This window comes from Narcine bancroftii, chromosome 2 (assembly GCF_036971445.1).
Source record: "Narcine bancroftii isolate sNarBan1 chromosome 2, sNarBan1.hap1, whole genome shotgun sequence".
Lineage (NCBI taxonomy): Eukaryota > Metazoa > Chordata > Chondrichthyes > Torpediniformes > Narcinidae > Narcine > Narcine bancroftii.
This window is the reverse complement of record NC_091470.1, coordinates 143,298,215-143,323,665: the sequence shown is the minus strand read 5'-3', so window position 1 is coordinate 143,323,665 and position 25,451 is coordinate 143,298,215. Positions and strand designations below refer to the sequence as shown.

The window sequence follows — 25,451 nt, the reverse complement described above, 5'->3', positions numbered from 1 at the left end:
AGAGAAATACATAACCAATGTTTCAGTCTTGAGCCCTTGTATACAGCTGGAGGAAAGAAGGGGAAGTGGTGGGAGAATGTGATGTTTCTGTGGTGCAGACGGGTCATGGAGTAGTTTATGGTCCAGGAAGTTGAGGGATCTTCGAGAGCAATGCTGGAAATAAAATTGTTCCTGTACCGAGAGATGGCCGAAGGTAGCAGGGTGGTGGGGAGCCCTTCTTGGTGATGGCTGCTCTTCCTGAAGCAAGACCTCACACAGACCACCGTGCCACAGAAAGCAGAGCCGGGAATGAAGTAAAAAGAGTCGCTGGCGAACCTCAGCTGGTCTCGCATTGTCCAAGCGACGCTTCAGGCCTAAGCCCTTCTTCAAGTGATAAGCAAAGAACAGGAAGGGGTGAGAAATAACCAGCTGGGTTATTTTAGCATTTCTGTGCTTCCGCGGACTTTTGTGTCTCACTCCTTATTGAGACGATGAACCAGTGGTTTAACTAGGCCTGAGCTCTCAACTACCCTCACACTCAGCCAAAGGGAAACATTGGCAATATATCTGGCTGAGTTTCCTCCAGAGTCTGTTTTTACTACAATCACGAGGACTGCAGACTTTTGTGTTTCTGAGCAGGAAAAGAAATCTAAAATTCAGCATCAGATTGCAAATTCTTCCAAGATTGCTGTTGATGAAGTTTGAGAAGGTGCAGCTTGCCTTGGCCTTTGCTGAAGACTCAGTAACAAATCTCTTTTAAGCCGCTTCTCTCAGTTAAACATAGAAACCTATTCAAACAAAAGCAGAGACTTTGAAATGATGGATCAGATGCTAATGTACCCAGTGGATTTGCACAGTTGGAGGGGCATCTGAAGCAATCTGACTGAAATAAGGGAAATAATGAGATGGTGTTGATAAACAAGATTAATATTTCAGCTCGAGCTTAATTTGTGTCTGAGTGTTTATTTGTTAATGATGTTCCAGTCATGTTAACAAGAAACTCTGAACTGCAGAACCTCAGGGTGCTTTGATAGGTATAGAGTAAACACCAAGGTAGAACCTTTTGTGAAAATTTAACAAAAAGGGTTTTTGCATCTATTCCTGGTCTCTGAATTTTCTATCCCATTTAAAACAGAGGCCGAGGAACTCCTTTAGCTGGAGAGTGGTGAACCTTTGGAATTTGCCACCATGGGCAGCTGCGGAGGCCAGGTCATTGGGTGTATTTAAAGCAGAAGTTGATGGGTATCTGAATAGTCAGGGTCTGAAAGGTTATGGGGAGTGGTGGTGAGTGGGAGAATTGATCAGCTCCTAATGGAATGGTTGGTTGTTTTTCTAGCCTCTTTTGTGTAGTCTTCCAAAGGCACTATTTGCCATTGTTATACCCACACTCCTGTTCGGCTCCGAATCATGGGTCCTCTACCGGCATCACCTACGGCTCCTAGAACGCTTCCATCAGTGCTGTCTCCGCTCCATCCTCAACATTCATTGGAATGACTTCATCACCAACATCGAAGTACTCGTGCTGGCAGAGTCCGCAAGCATCGAATCCATGCTGCTGAAGACCCAACTGCGCTGGGTGGGTCACGTCTCCAGAATGGAGGACCATCGCCTTCCCAAGATCGTGTTCTATGGCGAGCTCTCCACTGGCCACCGAGACAGAGGTGCACCAAAGAAGAGGTACAAGGACTGCCTAAAGAAACCTCTTGGTGCCTGCCACATTGACCACCGCCAGTGGGCTGATATCGCCTCCAACTGTGCATCTTGGCGCCTCACAGTTCGGCGGGCAGCAACCTCCTTTGAAGAAGACCGCAGAGCCCACCTCACTGACAAAAGACAAAGGAGGACAAACCCAACACCCAACCCCAACCAACCAATTTTCCCTTGCAACCGCTGCAACCGTGTCTGCCTGTCCCGCATCGGACTTGTCAGCCACAAAAGAGCCTGCAGCTGACGTGGACATTACCCCTCCATAAATCTTCGTTCGCGAAGCCAAGCCAAAGAAAAGAATGGAATGGTGGAGCGAACTTGATGGGCCAAATAGTCTATGCCTGTTCCAATATCCTGTGGAAGGAGGGAGGTAGCCTGGTAACAGAAGCAGGGGAAATGCAAGAATCTTTTAATTCAGAAAGTAGAAGCAGGGTTATCTGGACCAATAGAAGAGAAGTCCTTCTTGACAAACCCATTGGAACTTTTTGTGTTTGCAACCAGCAGAATAGTGGTTCTTCACTGAAGCAGCCCATGAAGGGCTCTTAATAAGATGCTGCACAAGGTAACATACGAGAGAAACACTGCAACGCTGGCATCTTGAGGCAGTAACTAGAAGCTGGTGAGAGTCAGCAGGTCAAGCAGTATCCACGGAGAGAAATGGTTTTGGGTTGGGCTGTGTTATCATTGTTTGCACAGGTAATACACAGGTGTGGATTAAAGATAGTTTAATAAATGGTATAACGGTATTGTTTAATAAAGGAATAAAATGGTCCTATTTTCCAGTTGGGAGGCTGACCAGTGTGTGCTGCAGGCATCACTGCTGGGCTCCACACGTTGACAACCTGTATCACTGATTGGGATGAGCAGATCAAGTGTAGTCTATCCAAGTTTGGTGCTGATATCAGAAAATCAGAGGTAGTAAAGGCTGTCAGGAGGATACAGAGAGGCTTCAGGGGTTATATGGTCAGGCTAAGTGAATGGGCATGGGAGATGGACCACAGTTTGGAAAGATATGAGGTGATCACTTTGGTAGAATCAATAAAAAGGAGGTATTTTAAAATGTTGTATCTTGGTTGGAAGGATCTGGCCATATTATGTTAACAGGCACGTTCAGTAAATAATTAAGAAGGCAAAACACAAGTGACCTTTGTTAACAGGCAGGAGTTCCATAAAAGGAATGAACAGAAACATTTTAATACCAACCTAGCCAATCAAACCATTAATTGGTGATGAATACATCAAATGAGAAATGGAGCTGTGATCATCCAAATGAAGATACAATGCTTAGGTATTCCTCATCTGTGCATGGTTCACATTAGGTGTATTCAGTTGAATAGACTCTGAGGTATTTGGGGTAACCGTTGCTGTGATCTTAAATATTCAGTGGAATGGTCGTATCAGTTTTCCTCACAGCCACTCTTTGTGTTTAGAGGAAATAAAATGCAGAGGTGTTCATGTCAAAAAAAAAACTTGGGGACGTTTTGCTATTATCTGATTCCACCTGCATTGAATTCGCCCATTGTTATTGAATGAAGATCTACCAGGACCAATGCCTGAAGAGGGTGCACAAAATCAGTGAACCGGTGCGGACTCAAAAGGCCAACATGGCCTATTTAAATGGTTATATGGTTATATAAGAGTTATGGAGAGTATGGAAGTGTTGCTCCAATTTAGAGACCTCGCAAGATTGTGGTGGGAATATTGTGTATGTATGTGACTGGTCTCCCAACTGAAGAAAGTGGGGGGTTGGGGGTGGGGGGGGGGAGCGAAACCAAACAGGATGCACTGTGAGAGATTGAATTCTGCAATGAGTCTGTCATGTGAAGCAGATGATCAGGCAGATCCTCCTGAGGTTAGGAGAATGAGAGGTGATCTCATTTGAAGCAAAAACACGTTGCTGGAGAAACACAGCAGGTCAAACAGTGAACTTTATCGATAAAAGATAAAGATACAGAAACAACATTTTGGGCTTGAGCCCTTCGTCAAGTTATGAGCAAAATGTAGGCAGGTGCCCTGCAGTGTTACAGGTGCAAACATAGGTGTAAATGACATTAAATGAATAAATCCGTGCAAAGGAAGAGAAAGCAAGGCTGTGTCTGTGGTTCATTGTCCATCCAGAAATCTGATGGCAGAGTGGAAGAAGCTGTTCTTGTGCTGCTAGGTGCTTGTCTTCAGGCTCCTGTACCTCCTTCCTGATGGTAACAGCGTGAAGAGAGCAAGGCCTGGTTGGTGAGGGTCCTTGAGGATAGAGGCTGCTTTCTTCAGCCACCACCTCATAGCCTGAATACGCCTAAGATTGTCTGATCTCGGAAGCTAAGCAGGCCTGAGCCTGGTCAGTACTTGGAGGGGACAGCACCTGGGAACACCTGGTCCTGTAGGTTACGGTGAGAGGCGCTGGACAAAGGTGGCAACTCTCAGTCTGCCTTACGCAAAAGTTAAAATATTTCATGTATTGTTACAATCTAAATGTGACAATAATGGAACCGTTTCCTTTTACCCTCTTGTAGATGTCCTTGATGAAATGAATGTTGCGGTTCCATAAAACTGTGGTCAGACAATATTGTGTTCAGTTCTGGTTGCCTCATTATTAGGAAAGATTGGAAGGTTTAGAGATGGTCCAGAGGAGATTTACCAGAGCTGCTTGGATTGGATCATGTCTTGAGTTAAGGTTGAGGGAACCATGGCTTTTCTCTGGAGTGACTATAAAGAGGAGTGTAAGACCATGAGGAGTATTAAAGGAGTGGAGAGCCAGCACCTTTTTTCCTAGTGTGGCCATTGATTTAAGGTGAGTGGAGGAAAGTTTAGGGGAGACATCAGAGGTAGACCTTTTACACAGAGGTGCCTGGGCTGCATTATTGGGGGTGATGGTTCAGACTGGTGCAATAGGGGCATTTAAACGACTTACACAGGCACATGGATGTGAGAAAAATAGTGGGTAATGGACACTGACAGAGGAAAGGATTAGATTTGATCATGTAGTAGGTGGTCACAGCATTGAAGGCTGAAGGATCTGCACTCTTCTGCAGAGTTCTGTACTTCACTGGCCTTGAGAAAGAGGATTGAGGCAGCATCTCTACCAGTCCTCCAACCCCACCCCCCCACCCCCACCCTCCTTAGTCCAGGGAAATGATTTGTTCATTGTCACATTTACAGTGGGAGAAAAAAAAAAGCTTTTTTTTTTGCATGCTATCCAGACAAGTCAACAAAGCAATGCCGTTACCTTTTGCCAGTGAGAGGTCCACTCAAATGTCTGATAACAGCAGGAGGAAAAGCTTTCCGTGACTCTGAAGGTTACAGGGGTGGGCACAATGGTCCTACAGGTGCTGGCAGCTTTCCCGAGGCAGTGGGGGACATGTATAGGGAGTCTATGGGGAAGCCTGTTTTTTGTGCTTTAGCCTTGGAAATAGGTCTTAAACTCCCAACATTTGGAGTCAAGGGTTAGGTCTACCTGATCAGACATCTGGGTTGGAATGATGGCGCATAATGCGGAGGGTCTGCATCATAAGAGGCACAATCCTGTGGATGAGACGCTACACTGAATGCCCCTTCTGTTTCTACCCGTGACAGCTGAGATCTTGCAACGGGGTATGGTTACAGGTTAGTGATCCTGACCTCCAGTGCTGCCTGTGTGGAGTTTTCACGTCCCCCCATGATTGCGTGGGATTCCCTTCCACCCCCAACCCATCTCCCAGATCCTCTGATTTCCTCATCTCCCAAAAACGTGCAACTGACCATTGTAAATTGACTATAGTGAGTAGGTGAAATAACTAGCTGGTGGAGTTGAGGGGAATGGAAGTGGTGTAAATAGGATAGATGGTCAGGATGGGCTCAGTGGGCCGAAGGGTGTGTTTCCATGCTTATGATTGTGCAGTTGAGGAAGTGCAGCAGGATACTCCCATTATTCTGGCCGATATTTTATTTCAAACCCTCTGTTAAAGAAGAAACCAAGTTTATCTGAGTTCTTACTGTGTCAAGATTTCAAAATTGCTCGAGATACAAGATCTTTAGTGTTGGGTGCACAGAAATACACCAAAAAAGTACTTCCTTTGTCCTCTAAAGGCCCACAAAGGGTGCTAGAAATACAGCCCCACTGTCAAAACAAGAGAGGAGCAAAAGGAAGACCATTAAGAGATCTTGAGTGTCCGTCCGTCTCCTTGAAATGGTGCAGGACTTCACGAGAAGCATTCGTTACATCCATGTACCCTGTGTGTAATAGCAGTGCAAGGGTTAATCACTTGGCCACCTCCTGCAGCAGTCTGAGTGCTTGCTGTGCCTGCCAGCCTCCGTTCAGTGAGGTCAATTAACAACCAATTCCATCGCAGGTGAGAAAAGGCACAGAACCTGATTCCCACCTCCCGAATGGGTTCCTGTCAGCAATTTATAGATTGGCCTGAAAGGCGGCTGGAGGAGCTGGCAAAGCTCTGTCTACCTGCCAGCCCTGCACAGTAACGACTGCATCAATCACAGAAAATAACATTCCTCTCCTTACCTCTGGCGTGAGAACCATTAGCCTTTTGCCAATGAATCCTCTGTGACTTTGTGTGCAATGTTAGACCAGAGCAATGCCTTCCCTTCAGCCACTGTTCACACACCTTGCATATCGTTCCCCAAACTGATAAGTGCTCCATCTTATAATTTCACCATTTGGTCACATCCAGGCTAAACAGAAATTCCATAAATATTTGTACGTAAAGAAAAAAGGTCATAAGTCCCATAGACGTGGAAGAAGTCGGTGACTGTTAGCTTAGTTTTGACACCATTGGTGTATGAGCTGCAAAGTCCAGAAGAACAAGATTTTGACAATTTGTACAATAATCTGGAGTATTGAGGAACGGGAGTTTGGCTGGTGAGGGGAGGGAAGAAAGTTGAATGCGTTGCTCTGTTGAGTGGCTCTTACTGCAACAATGGGAAAGTTTTGGTCTTGTGAGAGTTTTAAGTAGAGCCGCTGCCTCTCAGTTCCTGTGGATCTGGGTTAAATCCTGACCTCAGGTGCTGTCTGTGTGGAGTTTGCATGTTCTCCCTGTTACTGCATCTTCTCTCCGGGTACCCTGGTTTCCTCCGATGTCCTCACGGTGTGTCTGGTATGTGAATCAGGCCAGTGTAAATTGCTCCAACTGTGTAGATGTTCGAATCTGGGGAGGAGTTATGGGAATGTGGGGAGAATCCAATGGGAGTATATGAGGTGCTGGCTTGGCGGTGTGGAATTGATGAATGAAGGGCTTGTTACCAAGTCAAGTTTATTGTCATCTAATTGTAGAAGTACAACCTGATGAAACAATGTTCTCTGGTCCTTGGTGCAAAACCACCAGACATAACACACATACATATTTCAGACAAGTGTTCCATCTCTACAAATAAATAAATAAATAAACAGACAGTGTCTTGTACATAAGAGAGTCTTGGATAACCAGAGACTTGTTAAAACCAGAGGTGATCAACTTTTGAAATTGGTTTTGATTCCCACCTGAATATGTTAGTTCACGAAAGTGCCTCAGAGATGGAAATATGTTCTCTTTGCCCAGTCAGACATGTGTGTTGTTGAGGAATGAGCCAGAAATGCTTGCCTTGAATAAATCAAAGAGCGGGCTATTAAATTCCTGCTGTATTTGCACCCTATCGTGTGAGCAGGAGTTGTAGTCTTGTGCCCCTGGGACACTGTGTTGAGACACTCAGTGCACCTCTCCGTGTAAGTCCTTGCAGGTGGCAGTGATAGGAATCTTTCATCCCAAAGGCTTGACCTGCATTCAAGCAGAAGCCCCTGCAGCAATGATGGAAAAAAAAGGACACCTTTCCAAACCACCTGACGCCCCAAGCTGCTTTACAATGACGTGTCTCCGATAAGTGTGTATCAGTCTCATGTAAACAGGCAGCCATTTATGCACAACTAGGTCCCACAATCAACAGCCCTAGCACGTTCCAAATTTGATAACGGTAATGAGTTTATTATCATATACATAATTACAAGGCACACGTGTCCTATTATTCTTGCTGCAGCCAAAGAGGTATTTTCGGTTTTTAAAAAAGCTACAATCGTATACATTAAATCCTTAAATTTCCACAGTCAGAAAAGAGATAATTAGTATAAAAATGGATGCATAATAAATGTTTAGTTGTGGTTAGTATGAGAAAAAAAAACCCAAGGTGCCTCAATGGTGCAGGCTGGTCTTTTGTGATGCTGGAGTAGTTCGTGGTTAGGGGAGTGCGAGGAGGTTCAAGAGCCTAATAAGACTGTTCTTGTGCTGGTCATCAGGCTTCTGTACCTTCTGCCCGAAGGGAGCAATGAGAAGAGGTTGTGCTGAGGACGAAGGGGGTGGGGTCCCTGATAATGTTGGCTGCCTTCTAGAGGCGTAGTCTCACATAGAATCTGTACTGGATGGGAGGTCAGAGCCTGTGATGGACCTGGCTCTTTTTGTCGCTTTCTGCATTCCTGGGCTGTCGAATGGCCAGACCAGGCTGTGATGTGATGTTTGTTCCCCTTTCCACGGTACACCTGTGGAAGTTTGATAGAATATTCGACAGCATGTCAAATCTCCTCAGAATCCTTAGAGAGGAGAGGCATTGGGGTCCCGTCTTCTTGGTTGCCTCAGTGAGCTGGCTCCAAGAGAAATCCGGGAGGTGCTACCTGTTTCGAAACTTCCAAAAGACGAAGAGTCTACGCTGTGATTCTGAAATAATGGAAAAGAAATCTTAAGTTGGGGCTGGGCAGCATCCATGGAGAGAGAGCAACAATGAACATTTTGGGTCTGGGATCGTTTGTTGGTTGCGAAGGATCTTTCACACCCACCTACAGGAGATAATAGGGACTTGGCCTAATATTCACAGAGCAGCACCTCTTCAGATCAGTATCTGTTGTCATGAGCAAGTCATGAAATTCAGTGTTTTGCAGCAACATCATAGAGCAAACATTCATAGTATAACGATCTTACAACATTACTATGTAAAAGATATGCACGAAAAGTAAGGCAGTGTCGTTGGTTCGCTGATTATTCAGGAATCTGATGGCGGAGGGGAAGAAGCTGTCCTTGTGCCACTGAGTGCTCATACTCCTGTACATTTTTCCCGATCGTAGCAGAGTGAAGAGGACATGGCCTGGGTGGTGGGGGTCCTTGAGGGTGGGGACTGATTTTTTAAGACTGCCTCATGGAGCTGTCCTCGATGGAAAGAATTCTGGTGCCTGTAATGTCGCAGGCTGAGTTAACAACCCTCTGGAGTTTATTCTTGTCCTGAGAATTGGTGCCTCCGTACCAGGCACTGATGCAACCAGCAATGGTCCACCTGTAGAGGTTTACAAGAGTCCTCACTGACATTCCAAATCTCCTCAAACACCTCACGAAGTATAGCCGCTGGTGAGCTTAATTTGTAATTGCATCAATGTGGAGGTTCCAGGCCAGATCCTCAGAGATGTTGACACCCAGGAATTTGAAGTTTTTGACCTTCTCCACTACTGAACCCTCGATGAGGACTGGGTCGTGTTCCCCAGACTTCCTCCTGAAGTCCACAATCATCTCCTTGGTTTTGCTGATACCGTGCGCAAGGTTGTTTCTGTTACACCATTCAACAAGCTGATCTATCTCCCTCCTGTACGCTTTCTCATTGCCGTTTGTGCTTCTGCAGTCAGTTCAGCACTCTCATTTTTGCCTGGAACGCCTAATAATTAGCCTTCTGGAACAGAACTTGAAACCGCGATGACAGCTTCATGAGGGGAGAGCACCTTCAGCCTAGCTATAGATGGTTTAAACAATTTACCATCCAGATCTTCATTGAACATCTGTGTGATCTGGCAGCCTTTAGAAAAGAGGCCGATCGTTGTACATTTGCATATGGGTAAAAACGCCCCCAAGATGCATCTTCAAGAGCATCTCAGCACTGTTTGTCCTTGAAATGATGGATTTGACAATGATGGCACCTCGGTTACAATGACCCAGTGACAAAACTGTGTCGTTGAATGCTCGGACAGACCTACAGTTCACAATGCAAACAGCTGATGTGCACTTAGGAGAGAGCAGAATTGGGCCTTTGTAATCCCAATGGTATTCTTAATGGTTATTCCCCCTTTTAGCAGATTGTGGTGCTGTCCAGCAATTAAACAGATGGGGTGGGCGGCTCTTTTTTTGACTTATTTAATGCAGCTTTTTAGGACTTTCGTGTTGTTTGAAAATCGACACCTGCTGAGCCCTCAGCTTCGGTCTGCCCTGGGGTCACAGGCTAAGTGGATCTGTAGGTGTTTCAAGTCATCAGACATGGATTTCAGATGCCTGATCTCCGGTAATCTTACAGAGTTATCATTACTCTTCACTAATGGATCTGTGAAGGGTGATGTTCAGGGAGCAGAAAATCGGGTTCAAAGTAAATCCAAGGAAGGTTGCTTGAATTTTAAAGATGCTCCTCACTATTGCAACTTTCCGCTGTCAACCGTGCATCCAGGTTCAGGTCGATGGGTCAAGCTGTTTGCTCCCTCCTGGTCACTCTGTGGTCAGATATTCATTTTGATTTTGCTGCTGTCTGATAAATTAATTTAGTTGAGTTGCCACCATTCATCTGGTGAGAGAGAGGCAGGGTGGTGATTTGGAATGTGTAGAAAAGATGCGTATGGAGGTTCACAATGAAGTCTGCAAATGAGGTGTGACAGCGGAAACCCTGGCAAATTTCTACAGCTGACCGGCTGCATCACGATCTGGGATGGGGACACCAATACCCCTGAGCGTAAAGCCCTGCAAAAGATAGTGGACACAGCTGAGGACATCACCGGTAAAACACTCCTCACCATCGAGAGCATCGACAAGGAGCACTGCCGTCAGAGAACAGCGGTAATCATTAAAGATCCACCCCACCCAGCACACGTCTCTACTCACTGCTACCATCAGGAAAGAGGTATAGGAGCCACAAGACTCATACCACCAGGTTCAGGAACGGCTGCTCCCCCTCCACCATCAGACGCCTCAACAACCAACTCAGCTTTACTTTTGCACTTTGTTTTATTCTCCTCTCTGTATTGCAGTCTTTTATTTACATTTCTCAATTTGTTTGCGTAGTTTTTTGCGCTACCAATAAGTGGTAATTCAGCTGCGCCTCCCAGAAAAGGGAATCTGAGTTGTCTGTGATGTCATGTATATACTCTGACAATAAACCTGAAATCTGAAAGAATGTCTGTTAGTGTCCCATAAAGGAACTTCTTCCTCAGATCCAGATGAGTCGTTACAAACACAAAAGTCAATGGCTGCACCATCCACAAGATGCACTGCAGATACCTCTCCAGGAATCTGACTACCTACAAACACTGACAGCTTCTACCATCTGCAATGGCAGCAGACACATGGGAGCATCATTCTCTGCTGGTTCCCTCTCCACAACACACCACCAGCCCGACATGGCAATCTATCACCACTCCTCCCAGAAACTTTTTCTCACTACATACACTGCAGAGGTTCAAATAGGGGCTCACACTCACTTTCTCAGGGGACAGCCAAGGGTACGGACTATAACCGGTGCAATACCATGGCCAAAATCAACATCAGAAATAAAATATATCATGAACATGTCACAAAATTTGTGGATTTGCGGCAGTATCACAGTGTAAACATTCTATAAAGCACACTTCAAAATAAATAAAAGTGGTTCATTGTCCATTCAGGAAACTGACGGCAGAGGGGAAGAAGCTGTCCTTGTGCTGCTGAGTGTTCGTCTTCTGGCTCCTGAACCTTGCAGAGTATGACCTGGGTGGTGTGGTCCTTGAGGACACCTCCTCTTGTAGATGTCGTAGATGGAGTGAAGAATGGTGCCCAAGTTAGCAACCATCTGGATATATATTTTTGCATTGGTACCTCCATACCAGACTGGGATGCCACCAGCCTGAATGCCCATCTGCAGATATTTGCAAGAGTCTGAGGTGATGCACTGAATCTTCTCGAACTCCTCACCAAGTATAGCCTCTGGCGAGCCTTCCACGTGATTGCATCGACATGGAGGCTCCAGGACAGATCCTCGGAGATGTTGACACCCAGGAATTTGAAGCTCTTGACCTTCTCCTCTGCTGACCCCTCAGTGAGAACTGGTTTGTGTTCACCTGATTTCCCCCTCCTGAAGTCCACAAATCATCTCCTTTGTTTTGTTAATGTTCATTGAAGTTCCTTCCGCACAATTATCTGGCTGTCGAAAGGACCTCTCATAAAACGAGGCTGCCCTTGCTCTGATTTAACTGAACCTTTTCCCAGTGGCACAAAATTCAGCACCTTTGTTTAATTTTGGTCGACCAGACTCTAACTGCTCTACTTAAGTATGGTTTAACTTGTTTGATAGCATTTTCACTGAATCTTGGGCAGGAACAGCATCCCCAGAAGAACATCTGTATCAAGTGAAGGGAGGGAAGTTTAGGGGGAGATGTCAGGGGTAGGTTTTTTTACAGAGTTGTGGGTGCTGGAATGCCTTGCCAGGGGAGGTAATGGTGGAGGCTGGAGCATTAAGGGAATATAAGTGACTCTTGGACAGACTCATAGATGAAAAAAAAGGGTTACGAGATAGGAAGGGTTTAGGATTTTTTTTGGTAGGTTGGCACAACGCCGAGGGCCGAATAGCTTGTACTGTTCTTTGTTTTAAATGACAATTAACAGTTCAATTAGAGGGATTTTTTCACCCAGAGGATGTTTGGAATCTTGAACTCACTGCCTGAGAAGGTGACAGGGACAGATTCTCAGAGCACTTAAGAAGAACATATGAATCACCAAGGCACTGTGGGCTTCACCTGATGTGCTGTTATATGGGACTGGCTTAGATTGGTACTTGACAGTCAGCATGGATGCAGGTGCTGAAGGGCCTGTTCTGTTTAACTGTGTGAATACCAACAGATCTGTGTTCCTGTGTGGGTCCCAAGTGCTAAGTTCATTCCCATTGGGGCCAAGGGAAAGTGAATAGGCCATTATCTTAAATGTGGACCTGCCCAAGTGCTAGGTGTCATGTTTAGTGCTCAGTGGGTCTCTCAGCTTCTAAACTCCTGAGCAGCAAACACGAGTGCCCAGGAATGCGGAAGGCTGTGGAAACTGGCAAAGCTGACCATGTCCATCACGGCACTGTCCACCACTCTCCCTCATCCACTGAGGATGTCTGTAAGGTGTTGCCTCAAGATGGAAGCCAACATCACCCTGATCACAATGTCTTCTCACTGCTGCCTTCAGATGGAGGAGCCAGAAGACCTTCTCAGGGTACAAGAAAATATCAGCAGGTATCTGAGCAAAACAGTAGGGGAGGAGGAGTGGTCGCAAAGGCAGGAGAAGGGAGGGAGGGGACAGCAGCGATCAAGGGGAGGAGGAGGAAGGGCTAGGTCAATAAAGGGAGGGAGAACTGAAAAAGGGGAGGGGAGGGGGAAGCAGAGAGTAGGTTAGCAGAAATTGGAAAAGTCAGTGTTCATGCCATCTGGCTGGAGAGTGCCCAGACCGAAAATCAGGTGTGCCTCCAATTTGCAGGTGGTCTTGGTGGGACAGTACACAAGGCCATCTCCCCTCCCCTTGATCGCTGCTGTCCCCTCCCTCCCTTTTCCACCTATCACCTGCCTTTTCGACCACACCACCCCCTATTCTTTTTTTCAAAAACCTGCAGACATTTTTCCATACCCTGATGAAGGGCTCAAGCCCAAAAGGTTTTTTTTTATCATTGCTGTTTGACCTGTTGAATTTCTCCAGCGTTGTGTGTGTTTACTGCACAACTGGAACAGTTTATCCTTTGATATTTATAATTTTTTTGTATCTTGGCATATTGTAATTTAATTAACATTATTGTCGTTTGCTGGATTGTGGCAGCAGCGAGTAAGAATTTCAGGGCATCTGTACATTGTGCTCGGGTATATGACAATAAACGTTCAACTCAACAAGGAGGCTGGGGACAGGTCAGGCAGGGTCCATGAAGAGAATCGTGGAGGGGTGGGGAAGAGAGATAGCGAATGTAAAACAATGCTGGAATGACCAAGATGATGGGGCACTGGACGTGGAGATGGGAGAGGGGAAGAGATTGAAGGGGAAGGGTGGCTGAGGGTGAGAAACGGCTGGGGGTGGTGGCGGGGGGTGGGGGGTCAGCTCCTGCTCAGTCGGGTAACAACCATCCCAATTTATGATGTTAAATTTGTCACAGCAGGCTGGGTCCTCACGGAGCAGATCCAAAGAGATGCAGCAGGGTAGGGGGTTTTCCTTTGGGAAATCTAACCCCAATGCTCCAAGAGCAAAGGGCTCCTCTGCAATTAAGGGTTGGAGCGGAGGGTGATGGATCAACCAGAAGAGCATTAGGGGAGCTCTCTGCGCGGTGTTCTCAGGTAGAAAGTGCCAGGCGTTACCGTACCTCCGGAGAAAAATCAGTTCTTGACCAGAATTTGGTGCTTCTTGGCTGTGGACGGGCGTGTGGGCGATCAGGGAGGGAGGGAGGGAGGCAGTCACCAGCCTGAACCCTCTCCCTGGATCCTGGTCGTCTCCGGGGAACCGCCGACCCTCTTTCCCAGAACAGAAGCGGACTTTCAGCGACGCCTGGCACACTGCTCGTTCGGGACAAAGGAGGGGGAATTGTCCGCACGTTTCGGCTGCGGGAACTCCAGGCCGTGCAACTTGGGAAGGACTGAGCCCCGGGGAACACGCCGGGAGGTTCTCGCTCCTCGTTGCGGCTGAATCTGGGGGTGCGGGCAGGACTGAAAGCCCCCCCCCTCCCCTTTCCAGCAGCGCCTTTGTCTGAGCGCAGGGCGGCGGGGGGAGAGAGAGAGAGAGAGGGGTGGAAGCGGCGGCTTGTGTTCCAAGTGGCGTGGGCTGCGGGACTCCTGCGGTGGAACCGTGTCCAGGTCGAGGCGGACAGAGGGGGAGAGGGTCGTTTGGAACTTGAGTGGCCCTGCGGGAACTGGGGCTCCGGTTGAGGGGGGGTTTGTGAGTGAGATCCTCCAAGGCGTGGAACTTGCTGTCTGAAATCTGCTCGCCCTTGTCCCGCGGAGCGAGAGAGACAGCGCTGGGGCTGCAGCCCGGTCCACACGGACTCAGCGCTCGGCGTCAACCCCTGCCTCTCATTTGGGAGATGCAAACAATGTCTCGGTGTAAATGAGAGCAGTGGAGGGAAATCACGGCGGGGTGACGCGCTACTGAAAGCGGCGGCTGAGACTGTGAGTGAAAGACGAAAGTCTGCGGGCGCTGAGACTGGACTGGGCTGAGCCCGTGACCCCGGTCAAGCCCCTGGATCTGACAGCGCACGGGTCCTGCTGGAGAGGAGGGGGGCTTGGTGGACAGCTCGCTGCGGGGTGCCCCTGTCGCTGGAGCTCGCCAGCACCATGAAGACGGACCTCCGACTTCTCCCGAGAGAGGGGACGGCGTGTGATTCGAAGGAACCGTCGCCAGTGGGAGGTGGAAGATGTTCCATGAGCTTTGGCCGTTTGCTCTGAAACGAGAAGAATCTCGGAGGGAAGGACGAGTCTGAAGAGTTGCTGTTCCTCGCCCCGAGGCTCCAACCTCTCCACCCCCCACCCCCACCCCACCACCACCACCACCACCCACCACCCTCTCTTGGTGTCGGGAGAAGAGCGGCAGCATGACCGGGGGTCGCTACCCGGCCCCGCCTGCCCACCGAGGGGGCAGGATGTACCAACACAAAGTGTCGCTGGTGGTGCGCTACTTCATGATCCCGTGTAACATCTGCCTGATCCTGCTGGCAACCTCCACGCTGGGCTTCGCCGTCCTCCTCTTCCTCCACAACTGTAGGTTGGCATCCTCCGATCTTCCAAAGGTTGTTCACACCCTGAATGCAGCTTTGAGTCGTGCTGAATTGTTGATGATTAATTTACTTTTCATGCATTGTATTCAGTTATTTATTCAGGTGAACAGCTTTATTTCTGTACTTGCTCAGATAACCTCTTGTTCTCTCTGTGTCCTATCAAGTTTAATCTAAGATACTCAGATCAGATACCATGCCATACAACAGACATGTAATATTGTCTGATGTTTGGGACCAGCAGTGGTGAAGGGGGACTTCATACCTGCAGAGGGAGACAGGTGATAGAGTCAAGTTTACTCAACAGATTTAATCCTGGCTCAGATACTCAGATCAGATACCATGTCATACAACAGACACCTAATATTGTCTGATGTTTGGGACCAGCAGTGGTGAAGGGGGACTTCATACCTGCAGAGGGAGACAGGTGATAGAGTCAAGTTTACTCAACAGATTTAATCCTGGCTCAGATACTCAGATCAGATACCATGTCATACAACAGACACCTAATATTGTCTGATGTTTGGGACCGGCAGTGGTGAAGGGGGACTTCATACCTGCAGAGGGAGACAGGTGATGGAGACACTGAGGTACACAGCATAGAAACAGGTCCTTCGGTTCAACTTCATGGGGAGACCTCACTTAGAGTGTTTTGGGCTGCGTTTAAGAAAGGATGTGCTGACATTGCAGAGGGTTCAGAGAAGGTTCAGAAGGATGATTCCGGGAAGGAAAGGGTTATCGTATGAGGAATGTTTGACAGCTCTTGGCCTGTACTCGTAATTTAGGAGAATGAGAGTGGATCTCAATGAAACATTTTGAATGTTGAAAGGCATGTGCAGAGAAGACGTAGAAAGGTTGTTTCCCACGGTGGAAGAATTGATTTATTTTTCGGTTGAGGTTTTCTCTAGACTTCACTCTATCCTCTTAGAACAGAGATGCATAGGATTTCTTCAGCCAGAGGGTGGTAAATTGGTGGAATTTGTTGCCACAGGCAGTTGTGGAGGCTGGGTCATTCGATGTAGTTAAGGCAGTGATTGATAGGTTCTTAATTAGCCAGGTCATCAAAGGTTATGGGGAGATTTCCAGGCAGTGGGGCTTTGTCTAATGGTTTTATGATTGTTTATGATGCTCAAATTGCATATCTGAGCAAGTCCCATTTGCCTGTATTTGGGCCATATCCCTCCAAGTGGCTTTCAAACTTTTTCTTTCCGCTCACATCCCACCTTAAGCAATCCCTATGCCATAGGTACTCTGTGATTAGTAAGGGATTACCTAAGGTGGTATGTGAGTGGAAAGGGAAGGTTGAGAATCACTGCTCTAAACCCAATTGTTACTGAAATATTTTGCTTGAGAAAAATTGTCAATGACCCATTTCCTTTGGAATTATGAAACAGTGCACATAACGAGTCAATTAGGGACCGAGATGAGGAGGAATTTCTTTACCCAGAGGGTGGTGAATCTGTGGAATTCATTGCCACAGAGGGCAGAAGAGGCAGGTTCATTAAATATATTTAAGAGGGAATTAGATATATTTCTTCAGGTTAAGGGTATTAAAGGTTACGGAGAGAAGGCGGGGACGGGGTACTGAACTTTAAGATCAGCCATGATCTCGTTGAATGGCGGAGCAGGCTCAAAGGGTCAAATGACCTTCTCCTTCTATGATTAAAACAGTGGTTTTCAAACTTTTTCTTTCCACTCACATAACACCTTAAGCAATTCCTTACTAATCACAGAGCCCCTATGGCATAGGGATTACATGAGTGGAAAGAAAAAGTTTGAAAGCCACTGCTCTAAACCTCTCCTATCCATGTTCCTGTCTAATGTTTTCAATGTTGAAATGGTACCTACTTCATGGACTGTGTGAAAAATACTGCCCCTCAGGTCCCCTTTAATCTTTCCTCTCTCACCTTAAACCAAATGCCCTCTAATTTTAGATTCCTCTTGCTTGGGACGTCGTCTATGACCATTCATCCTAGCTATGCCCCCATTATTTTATAAACTTCTGTAAGGTTTTCCCTCAACCTCTCACACTTCAGGGAGAAAAGTCCCAACCTCTTTTAACTCAATCCAGTACTGATGATGTATTCCTGAACCTTTTCAGCGCCTGTTTCAGTTTAATTGTCCCTTCTACCAAGATACAGTGAAAAACTGATTTGCGTTCAATCTTGGCAAATTAATCTCTATACATTGTACAACAGCATAAAAATAACAACGTATGCAGAGCGTGGCATAAAGAGAAAGGTAGCGTTAATGGTGCGAGGCATCGACTTTTATTAACATGAGTTCTGTTTTAAGAGAGCAGGAATGAAACGGTCCTTGAATATGGAGCACTGTGTTTCCAAACCTGTATCGTCTGCCTGACAAGAGAGGGGAGAAAAGAGTGTGACTCGTCTCTACAGTTGGGCAGCCAGAACTGCACCAATATCCTCTACTGCTGTAGCATGATGACCCAACTCCTAGTCTCCAGAATGGCCTGTTATCCTGCCAGTGGTGACACCTTTGGTCATCCTGTATGGAATGTTCAGCTCTCCTGGCCCATCAATAGAATTGTCATTTTTTTTAAAAAAAGCAGAAAATGCTGGAAATCTGAGGGAAGAGAAACAAAACTAATGTTTTATGCCATTAAACGTGAATGTCTACAGACGCTGTGATTGTTGAGCAGTACACAAAAGTGCTGGAGAAATTCACCATTACCTGCTGAGTTTCTCCAACACTTTTATGTCATGTTTCATGTCAAAAAGCCCCTTCATTTGAACTCAACTGGAATCTCTTCCAACCCATATGCTGCCTGACCAGTTGAGTATTTCTAGCATTTTATGTTTTTATTTTAGTTTTCTGGCATCTGCAGTCATTTTTTTATTTTCAGGATTGTCAATATTTTGTTCGATATCAGTAAGAAGACTGGGGCGTATTTGTTCATTCTCAATTCTTCCTTTGGGCATTTTAGTAGGTAGGTTAAGGGTGACATTTTGACAGTAGATTTACTCCATAAAAGTGAGCAGCAAGGCAATTTTTTGAAATTCCACTCACCGATGCAAAGTGTTTATTTTTCAGGTTAATTACTTATGTCGATTTCCCTATTTGATTTGAGCCCAAATATTCAAGTCAATAACTGGCCCATATGAATACTCGGCCCAGTAATGTCCTACCATCTTACTATATCCCAATGGTACCAGTGAGCAGGTTCCTTCTCTGGAAGATTTGCAGGGGAATGGTAACTCCTTCCAAAAACAAGAAGGAGAGGGGTTGATGATAATGTCTTCCAAGAAACAGATGGGGAAGGGGGGGGGGGTCGATGTACTCAATGACCTATGGTGTGGACAATCTGCCTCCCTGCCTCTACTCTATCCACACAAGGTGCATTATTAAGAGGCCGATGGATACTCTGGTTAGTGAATGATGGTGTTCCATTAGACCATTAACTGCACTTATGATGTGCTCACAGTGTGGCCTCCCACTAGCATGCTGTGAATCTGACAGTGGCATCTGGCAGAGCAGTGAGAGAGAGATTGACTGCTATCTGATGAAGTGTTTGGAACATTCCAGGCTAAGTCATGACTTGGGGCTTCTGTTGAGAAGAATGAGAAACTAGTTAAATATGGTGAAGAACCACAGGACCTGACCGCAAGTACATTAGCACTTGAGGTAAAACACGAAAGTCTGCAGACATAGTGCTGCAGTAAAATCACAATGGTGGAGAAATTCAGCAGGTCAAACAGTGTCCTTTATAAAACAATGATAAAGGCACATAACCAACATTTCAGGCTTGAGCTCTTCAACAAGGCATGAGCAAAATGGAGGGAGGTGTATACATAACCAAGGTTATGTATCTTTATCTGTGCTCTATGAAGTACACTGACCTGCTGACAGTGGCATATCTAAGGGATGGCTCATGTCCTGGGTGCCACTTGAAGGCTGAGCAGTTTCTATTAAAGTCAGACAAGCCACCTCTGAGGAGCAGAATTTTTGGGCACTTGTGCCTGTGCATCAACATTGTTACCACTAAACGGTTCAAACTCGGGAGATATGTCAGTTTCAATGGGAATGAGAGTAAATGCCGTGATCTCCATGGGCCTCTGGCAAGGCCCAAGGCCGCAATCTCAGCTGTTAGAGCACGGATCCGGCGGCCCTGCCCGATCCAGCCATGTCAACCGATGATATCCCTCCCCCACCTCAAGTTGCTCCAGGGCTACGTTTAGGAGGCATCCAGCCTGAGCGAGCCCAAGTGTTTCGAGGAGGTGCTGAGCTGCGACGACAGGCTTCAGGAGCTCTTCATCCAGCGTCTCCTCAACAACACACAAGTTGAAGACTGCCTGTCCGTCCTGCTGGTCATTAGGAGCAACTGCACTGAGCCTCCACGGGTCAAGGCAGACTCTGTGATCTTGCTCTGCTGAGTGTAGAAAGAGAAGAAACTTTAGAAAAAAGGACTTTGATCACATCATAGACCAATTTGCATAGCCTTGGTGAGACCCCACCTGGAGTATTGTGTGCAGTTTTGGTCACCTTATCTAAGGAAGGATGTTCTTGCAATGGAGGGAGTGCAGAGGCGATTCACCAGGCTGATACCTGGAATGGCAGGAATGACTTATGAGGAAAGATTGCGCAAATTGGGATTGTACTCGCTGGAGTTTAGAAGATTGAGAGGGGATCTCATAGAGACCTATAAAATTCTGGCAGGACTGGACAGAATGGATGCAGATGGGATGTTTCCAATGATGGGAAAATCCAGAACCCGGGACCATGGTTTGAGGATAATAGGCAAACCATTTAGGACTGAGATGAGGAGGAATTTCTTTACCCAGAGGGTGGTGAATCTGTGGAATTCATTGCCACAGAGGGCAGTAGAGGCAGGTTCATTAAATATATTTAAGAGGGAATTAGATATATTTCTTCAGTATAAGGTTACGGAGAGAAGGCGGGGACGGGGTACTGAACTTTAAGATCAGCCATGATCTCGTTGAATGGCGGAGCAGGCTCGAAGGGTCGAATGACCTACTCCTGCTCCTATCTTCTATGTTTCTATCAGTAAAAGTAAGGAAGGTGCGGTTATAATTTTACATTAGCGCTTCCTATAGAAACATTGCAACATTTGGGCATTCAGTTCCTCTTTCCGATTCCTTTCCAAGTCAGAAACTACCTCAAAACCATGGCTGGTTCTGTCAAACAGCTCAATCTCGGAAGCTGTCAAAGAAAAACCAAAACACCACAGATGTTGAAAATCGGAAATAAATGCAGGAGCTGCTGGAAGCACTAAGCTCAGCTTGTCAGGCAGTATCTGTGGGAAGAGAAGTAATGTTTCAGGTTAAGGGGATTTTTGAATCATTTTCTCTCTTCATGGGGACTGGCTGATCAAATGAGTGCTTCCAGCATTTCTGTTGCTATTCCATTAACACTAGATCTGAATGCTGTTCATTTACCGACAACATAGCCTACAGCTAGGCAAATCTATCTAAAACAAAGCCTATTTTATAATTAAATGTTTTAATACCTTTTATTCCACACTGAAAAACATAATCTTTATTCATTAACGATAGCGTCAGCCAAAATATCCATCAGCTGTTGTGTGATAACCAGCAATGCCAGTTGCACACCAACACCACCATGCAGCAAACATTGTGACTGAAAATTTTAAGAAAAGGACCATCTGTCCAAAACACAGATTTCTGAATGTGCACAGCAGGGTGGGTGTAGTAGGTTGATATAGGGCAGCACAGCATTGTGGGCCAAAGGTCCTGTACTGGGCTCCACTGTTCTGTATTCTATTTGTAGATAAATCTTACTGAATTAGTTGGGGGAAAAAAGGTAATTTTATATTATCAATGAAAATAGATGCACAGCTCATGTTCTTACAAACCCAATGGGCAAACTATAGGGTGGAAGCTTTAAGTTAGTGCAACTGCCTTCTGGCGCCAGAGACTCAATTCAATCCTGACCTCTGGCGCTGTCTGCTGGAGTTTGTGTGTTGTCCCGTTAACCATGTGGAGCTTTACATTACAATCTGGATTCCTCACCCATCCTGGTGAAGTAGGCCCACTGGCCGCTGTAATTGCCCTCAGTGTGTAGTCGGATGGTAGATTAAAGGGGTAATAGTTTAACAAGTAAAAGGAGTGGAGTGGGGATGGATTCGCCTTGTGAGCTGGCATTGATTCAATGGGACAAGTGGAATGGAAATGGAGGGGACATGACTCGAAATGAATAGAGAGGTTTGAATTGGTTCAATGGGTAGCAGCCATGGATTTGTGTAAGAAGATCATGCATTGAAGTAAGCTACAGAGATTCGAGGCTGTCATTCAAATGTAGCACTGAACCAGCCTGATGTTGTTTTGAATGCACAAAGAGAGACTGGAAAAGCTCAGCAGGTCAGGTACCACCCATGGAGAGAAATGGTCAGTTTCAGGTTGGGATCCAGTCTCAAGAAAGGGCCCCGACTCAGAACGTTGACCATCCATTTCTCTCCATGGACACTGCTTGATCTGCTGAGTACCTCCAGCAGCCCGTAGTTTGCTCAAGAATCTAGCACTTGCAGAGTTAATGCTTTTCCAGGACATGAGAGGCTCCTTGGGGCAGTGCTGAAGGAGAGCAGGGAACTTTCCCTTGTGACCCCTGACGAGGTTTAACTCTCACGCAACAGCATTAATCACCCTGCCGTTTTCCTCAATCAAGCAAATTAATGGTAGTATTTCCTGCAACCCCTCACTACTGAGAGCATATTTAGTGAAACTGGAGAAACTCGGCTGGTCAAACAGTGGACTTTATGTGTATAACCAACGTTTTGGGCTTGAGCCCTTCATCAAGTTGTGAGCAAAATGTAGGGGCACCTGCCTACATTTCCTCATACCTTAATGAAGAACTTAAGCCCTAAATGTTAGTTCAAGATACAATTTATTGTCATATAATAAAACAGTGTCATGTTACATGAAATTGCTTTTGCCTGCTGTAAGGCAGACAGACTCACCAGTGGCAGAAATTGCCTGAAGCACCTCTTACAGTCAGAGAAAGAGAAGGAAAAGAGAGTCCCCCCAGAGTCACGAGTGTTCGTAGATTTGCCTCCAGCACATCTGTAGCCCCACAGAGTCCAGTCCAAACCATCGACAACCTGAGCTCCAGATCCAAACCTCCAATACAGTCAGGAACCCCTCACTATTCCGCCGCCGTGGTTACTGTCCCGTGGGTCATCTCCTCTGCTTCTTCTCAGACAGGGATGGTCCCTCCGTTTTCTGGTGCCCTGCACCAGCCCTCTGTTCCCCTGGAGTCTTCCACCCTTTGTGGCTGCTGCCGATCATAGACTCCGCCATCTTGGGCCCAGACCCTGCGGTCGCGGGATTTTAAATAAAACCATTGTCAGATCCTTTAACGGGCCATTCAAACCCTATGCAGAGCTGATGGCAGTTGACTGAGCAGTTGGACCCCACAGGAGCGCTGTAGCTCTGCTCCTCGCTCCCCGTGGGTCCGCACCAGCAGCTCTGGCAGTGCCGCCATTTTCAATCTATATGTATCTTTGCTGTATAAAGGACACTGTTTGACCTGCTGAGTTTTCCAGCATTGTGTTTTTACTTCAACCTCAGTGTCTGCAGACTTTCGTGTTTCACTTCAGCATATTTAATGAAGTTATCTGGACATCCAATGTAGTGTGGTATAGGCAGGATCACATTTAAAAGGCATTGCTGCCGCTACGTTTCTCACTTCACACCAGGCCATGGAGGCATTGTTCAGAATAATGTTTGCAGAGCCCACGTGCGGTGTGGTATAATAGACACTGGCTGAATTGTTCTTCATCCACTGTGTAGTAACTGCACTCCCCGCTTCACAATCCTGCACAAGGTTGTACTGTGGTTCAAAGAAATAGGGTTGCTGGAGAATGCCCTCTATGTACTTGAAGCCAAGAACATCGCCTAATGATTTCGCTGGGAACTTTGGAGACATTCCCTAACTGTATTGTTGCGGGACATTTACTCTTATTGTTCAATCTCTTTGAAGTCCTGCTGGAACAATGAAAGATAGGACTGTGATTTATATTTCAAATATATATTCAATTTAGATAATAATTGGTTAGTACCATACAGTGATAAAATGGATATAAAAAGTACCTTCAGTTCAATCATTACTGTAAGTAATTGAATGCAAAGTGGCAAGAATCCCCTGTGTACATTTGACAAAGTTGTTCAGTTGGAGGTTTGGGTGCCTGTAATAAGTCTTCCAGTTTAACCAGTTTAACCGTGGATTCTCTCCTTGATACTATAATCCTAGCTTGAGAGCAATAGTGGGAAGTCTTTCATTTATAATAGCAGCCTCCTCACCGACAACGTTCAGCTGAATTCTAAACTTGACGCAGGCATTTATGGACTGCAGTATCTCCCCTAATGCAGAAAATCTGACACTCAGTTTGTGCGTAGCAAGCTCCTAGAGCAGTGAAACAAGAAACTCTGCAGACGCTGCAGTTGTAGATGATACACAAACATGCTGCAGAAACTCGGCAGGTCCTGAAACGTCCATAGGAGGCAAAGAAATATAACCGATGTTTTGAGCCTGAGCCCTTTGTCAAGCTTCTCGAACAGTCATGCAGTACGAACCAGATAAATGATATTGGGTGGGACAACATGTAATGCCATAGAATATTGTGTGGCATTTATTTTATGTCTAATAGAATGAGTGGTGTCACATCATGATTGAGCTACAAGGTGAGTGCAGAGTTTGTGGTTCAGGGCAAACCCCGATGCAAAGCTATTGTGTTATCAACCTTCCCTTAGAGGACCTTTGGCACCTTGAATGGCTGCTGCTGAGGTGGCGACAATGCACGTTTATTCCATGGAACTTTGGCTCCTTTCCCACAGAGTGACAGTCCTTGATGCAGTGGGTCCCAACTTGCTATTGTGGGTCACATCTGCAGCTCCCTGAGTGTTAGCTGGACTGAGTGATCATTGAATAAATGTTGGACAGTGGGCAGTTGCAGCAAACAGGTTAAGAACCAGAGAGATAACACAGTCCCAGGGGTGTCAGAGGACCAGGGCCCTCTTGCTACTTTGGTGGAAAAGAGAGCCACTTGAAGTTTGAAAGCCCAGTGAAGAGCAAATCTCCTTGTACTTGGGGAACTCAGCTGTTTGCCATTTTCTGCACTCCAGTGGTGAGATGGTGCCTATAAAAGGACAAAGAGGACTTGTGTCACAGGGCATCTCAAAACACTTTCTTGTCAAGGGAGCTGCAGACTGAGCTGTGTGAGCTTCCCCATCTGCCTTTGTAGTTCAAGACCTCATGGTCTGAATGGGCTGTCTATCGTCTCCTGTGGCAGGCACAATTCCGACCCAGTCAGGGGAGGGTGCAGGCAATTCTGAAAAGGTCCACATCATCTCTCAGCTCAACAAAGATGGACATTGGCAGCTGGAAATCCAGCACTGGAAAGCACAATGGGACATCAAGGGTAAAACGGCCTGGGAACCAATTCCTGTCGCACCATCAAAAGTAAATATGCTTCTGAATAATTCTCATCCATTTCAGCCTGTGTTTTATTATTTATAATTGTTTCTTATGTTAATGAGTTGCCATGGCAATGTTAAATTTCTTTCATGAAACATTTGCTTCAGCTTTTTCAGCACGGCTGATTCAATTGCTTTTTATTTACATTTCTGATATAAATCAAGAATGGATGTTTATTAAATTATGTTTGGGGTGTTGGGATTGAACAAAAGGCAGGGGAAGGAGCAGTGAACATCTTGTGCAATTTTGTTCTCTGTTTCCTTTGCTTTCTTTTCTCTTTTGCTCCTCTTTCCTCCCACCTTGCTTATCCTCCCCCAACCCTCTCTTTGCTCCCTTCTCCTGTGACTAGAGACACTGTGGGGATGTTTGTCTTGGTCACTTGTGTAATGGTGAAGTATGAAGCAGCCCCACTGAAGTCCTCCTGAAATGTGGTTTCCACTGATGCTGTGGTGTTGGGTGAAGAGCACACACACTGTCCAATTAGTGCCTGAGAGACTTGAGGAATTTCAGCAATGGAATTGTTTTCCCATCACTGAAATTACTCAAGTGTCCAAAATTCACAAATTATATTC

The 25,451-nt window shown here is 46.2% G+C and overlaps 1 protein-coding gene across 7 annotated transcripts in view; it reads left to right on the top strand.

Moving 5' to 3' along the window:
- Window positions 1–25,451, top strand: part of agrn (agrin) — a 425,017-nt gene that overhangs the window by 193,861 nt on the left and 205,705 nt on the right. The window contains exon 1 of one of the 7 annotated variants that reach the window (XM_069918356.1): window positions 14,535–15,394. The exons of 5 other annotated variants lie outside the window; for them this stretch is intronic. In XM_069918356.1, the coding sequence (XP_069774457.1) occupies window positions 15,229–15,394 (166 nt within the window). In that variant the 5' untranslated portion in view covers window positions 14,535–15,228. Of the gene's footprint in view, window positions 1–14,534; window positions 15,395–25,451 lie in introns of those variants that run through there. One more of the 7 variants, XM_069918358.1, reaches the window with a different exon arrangement.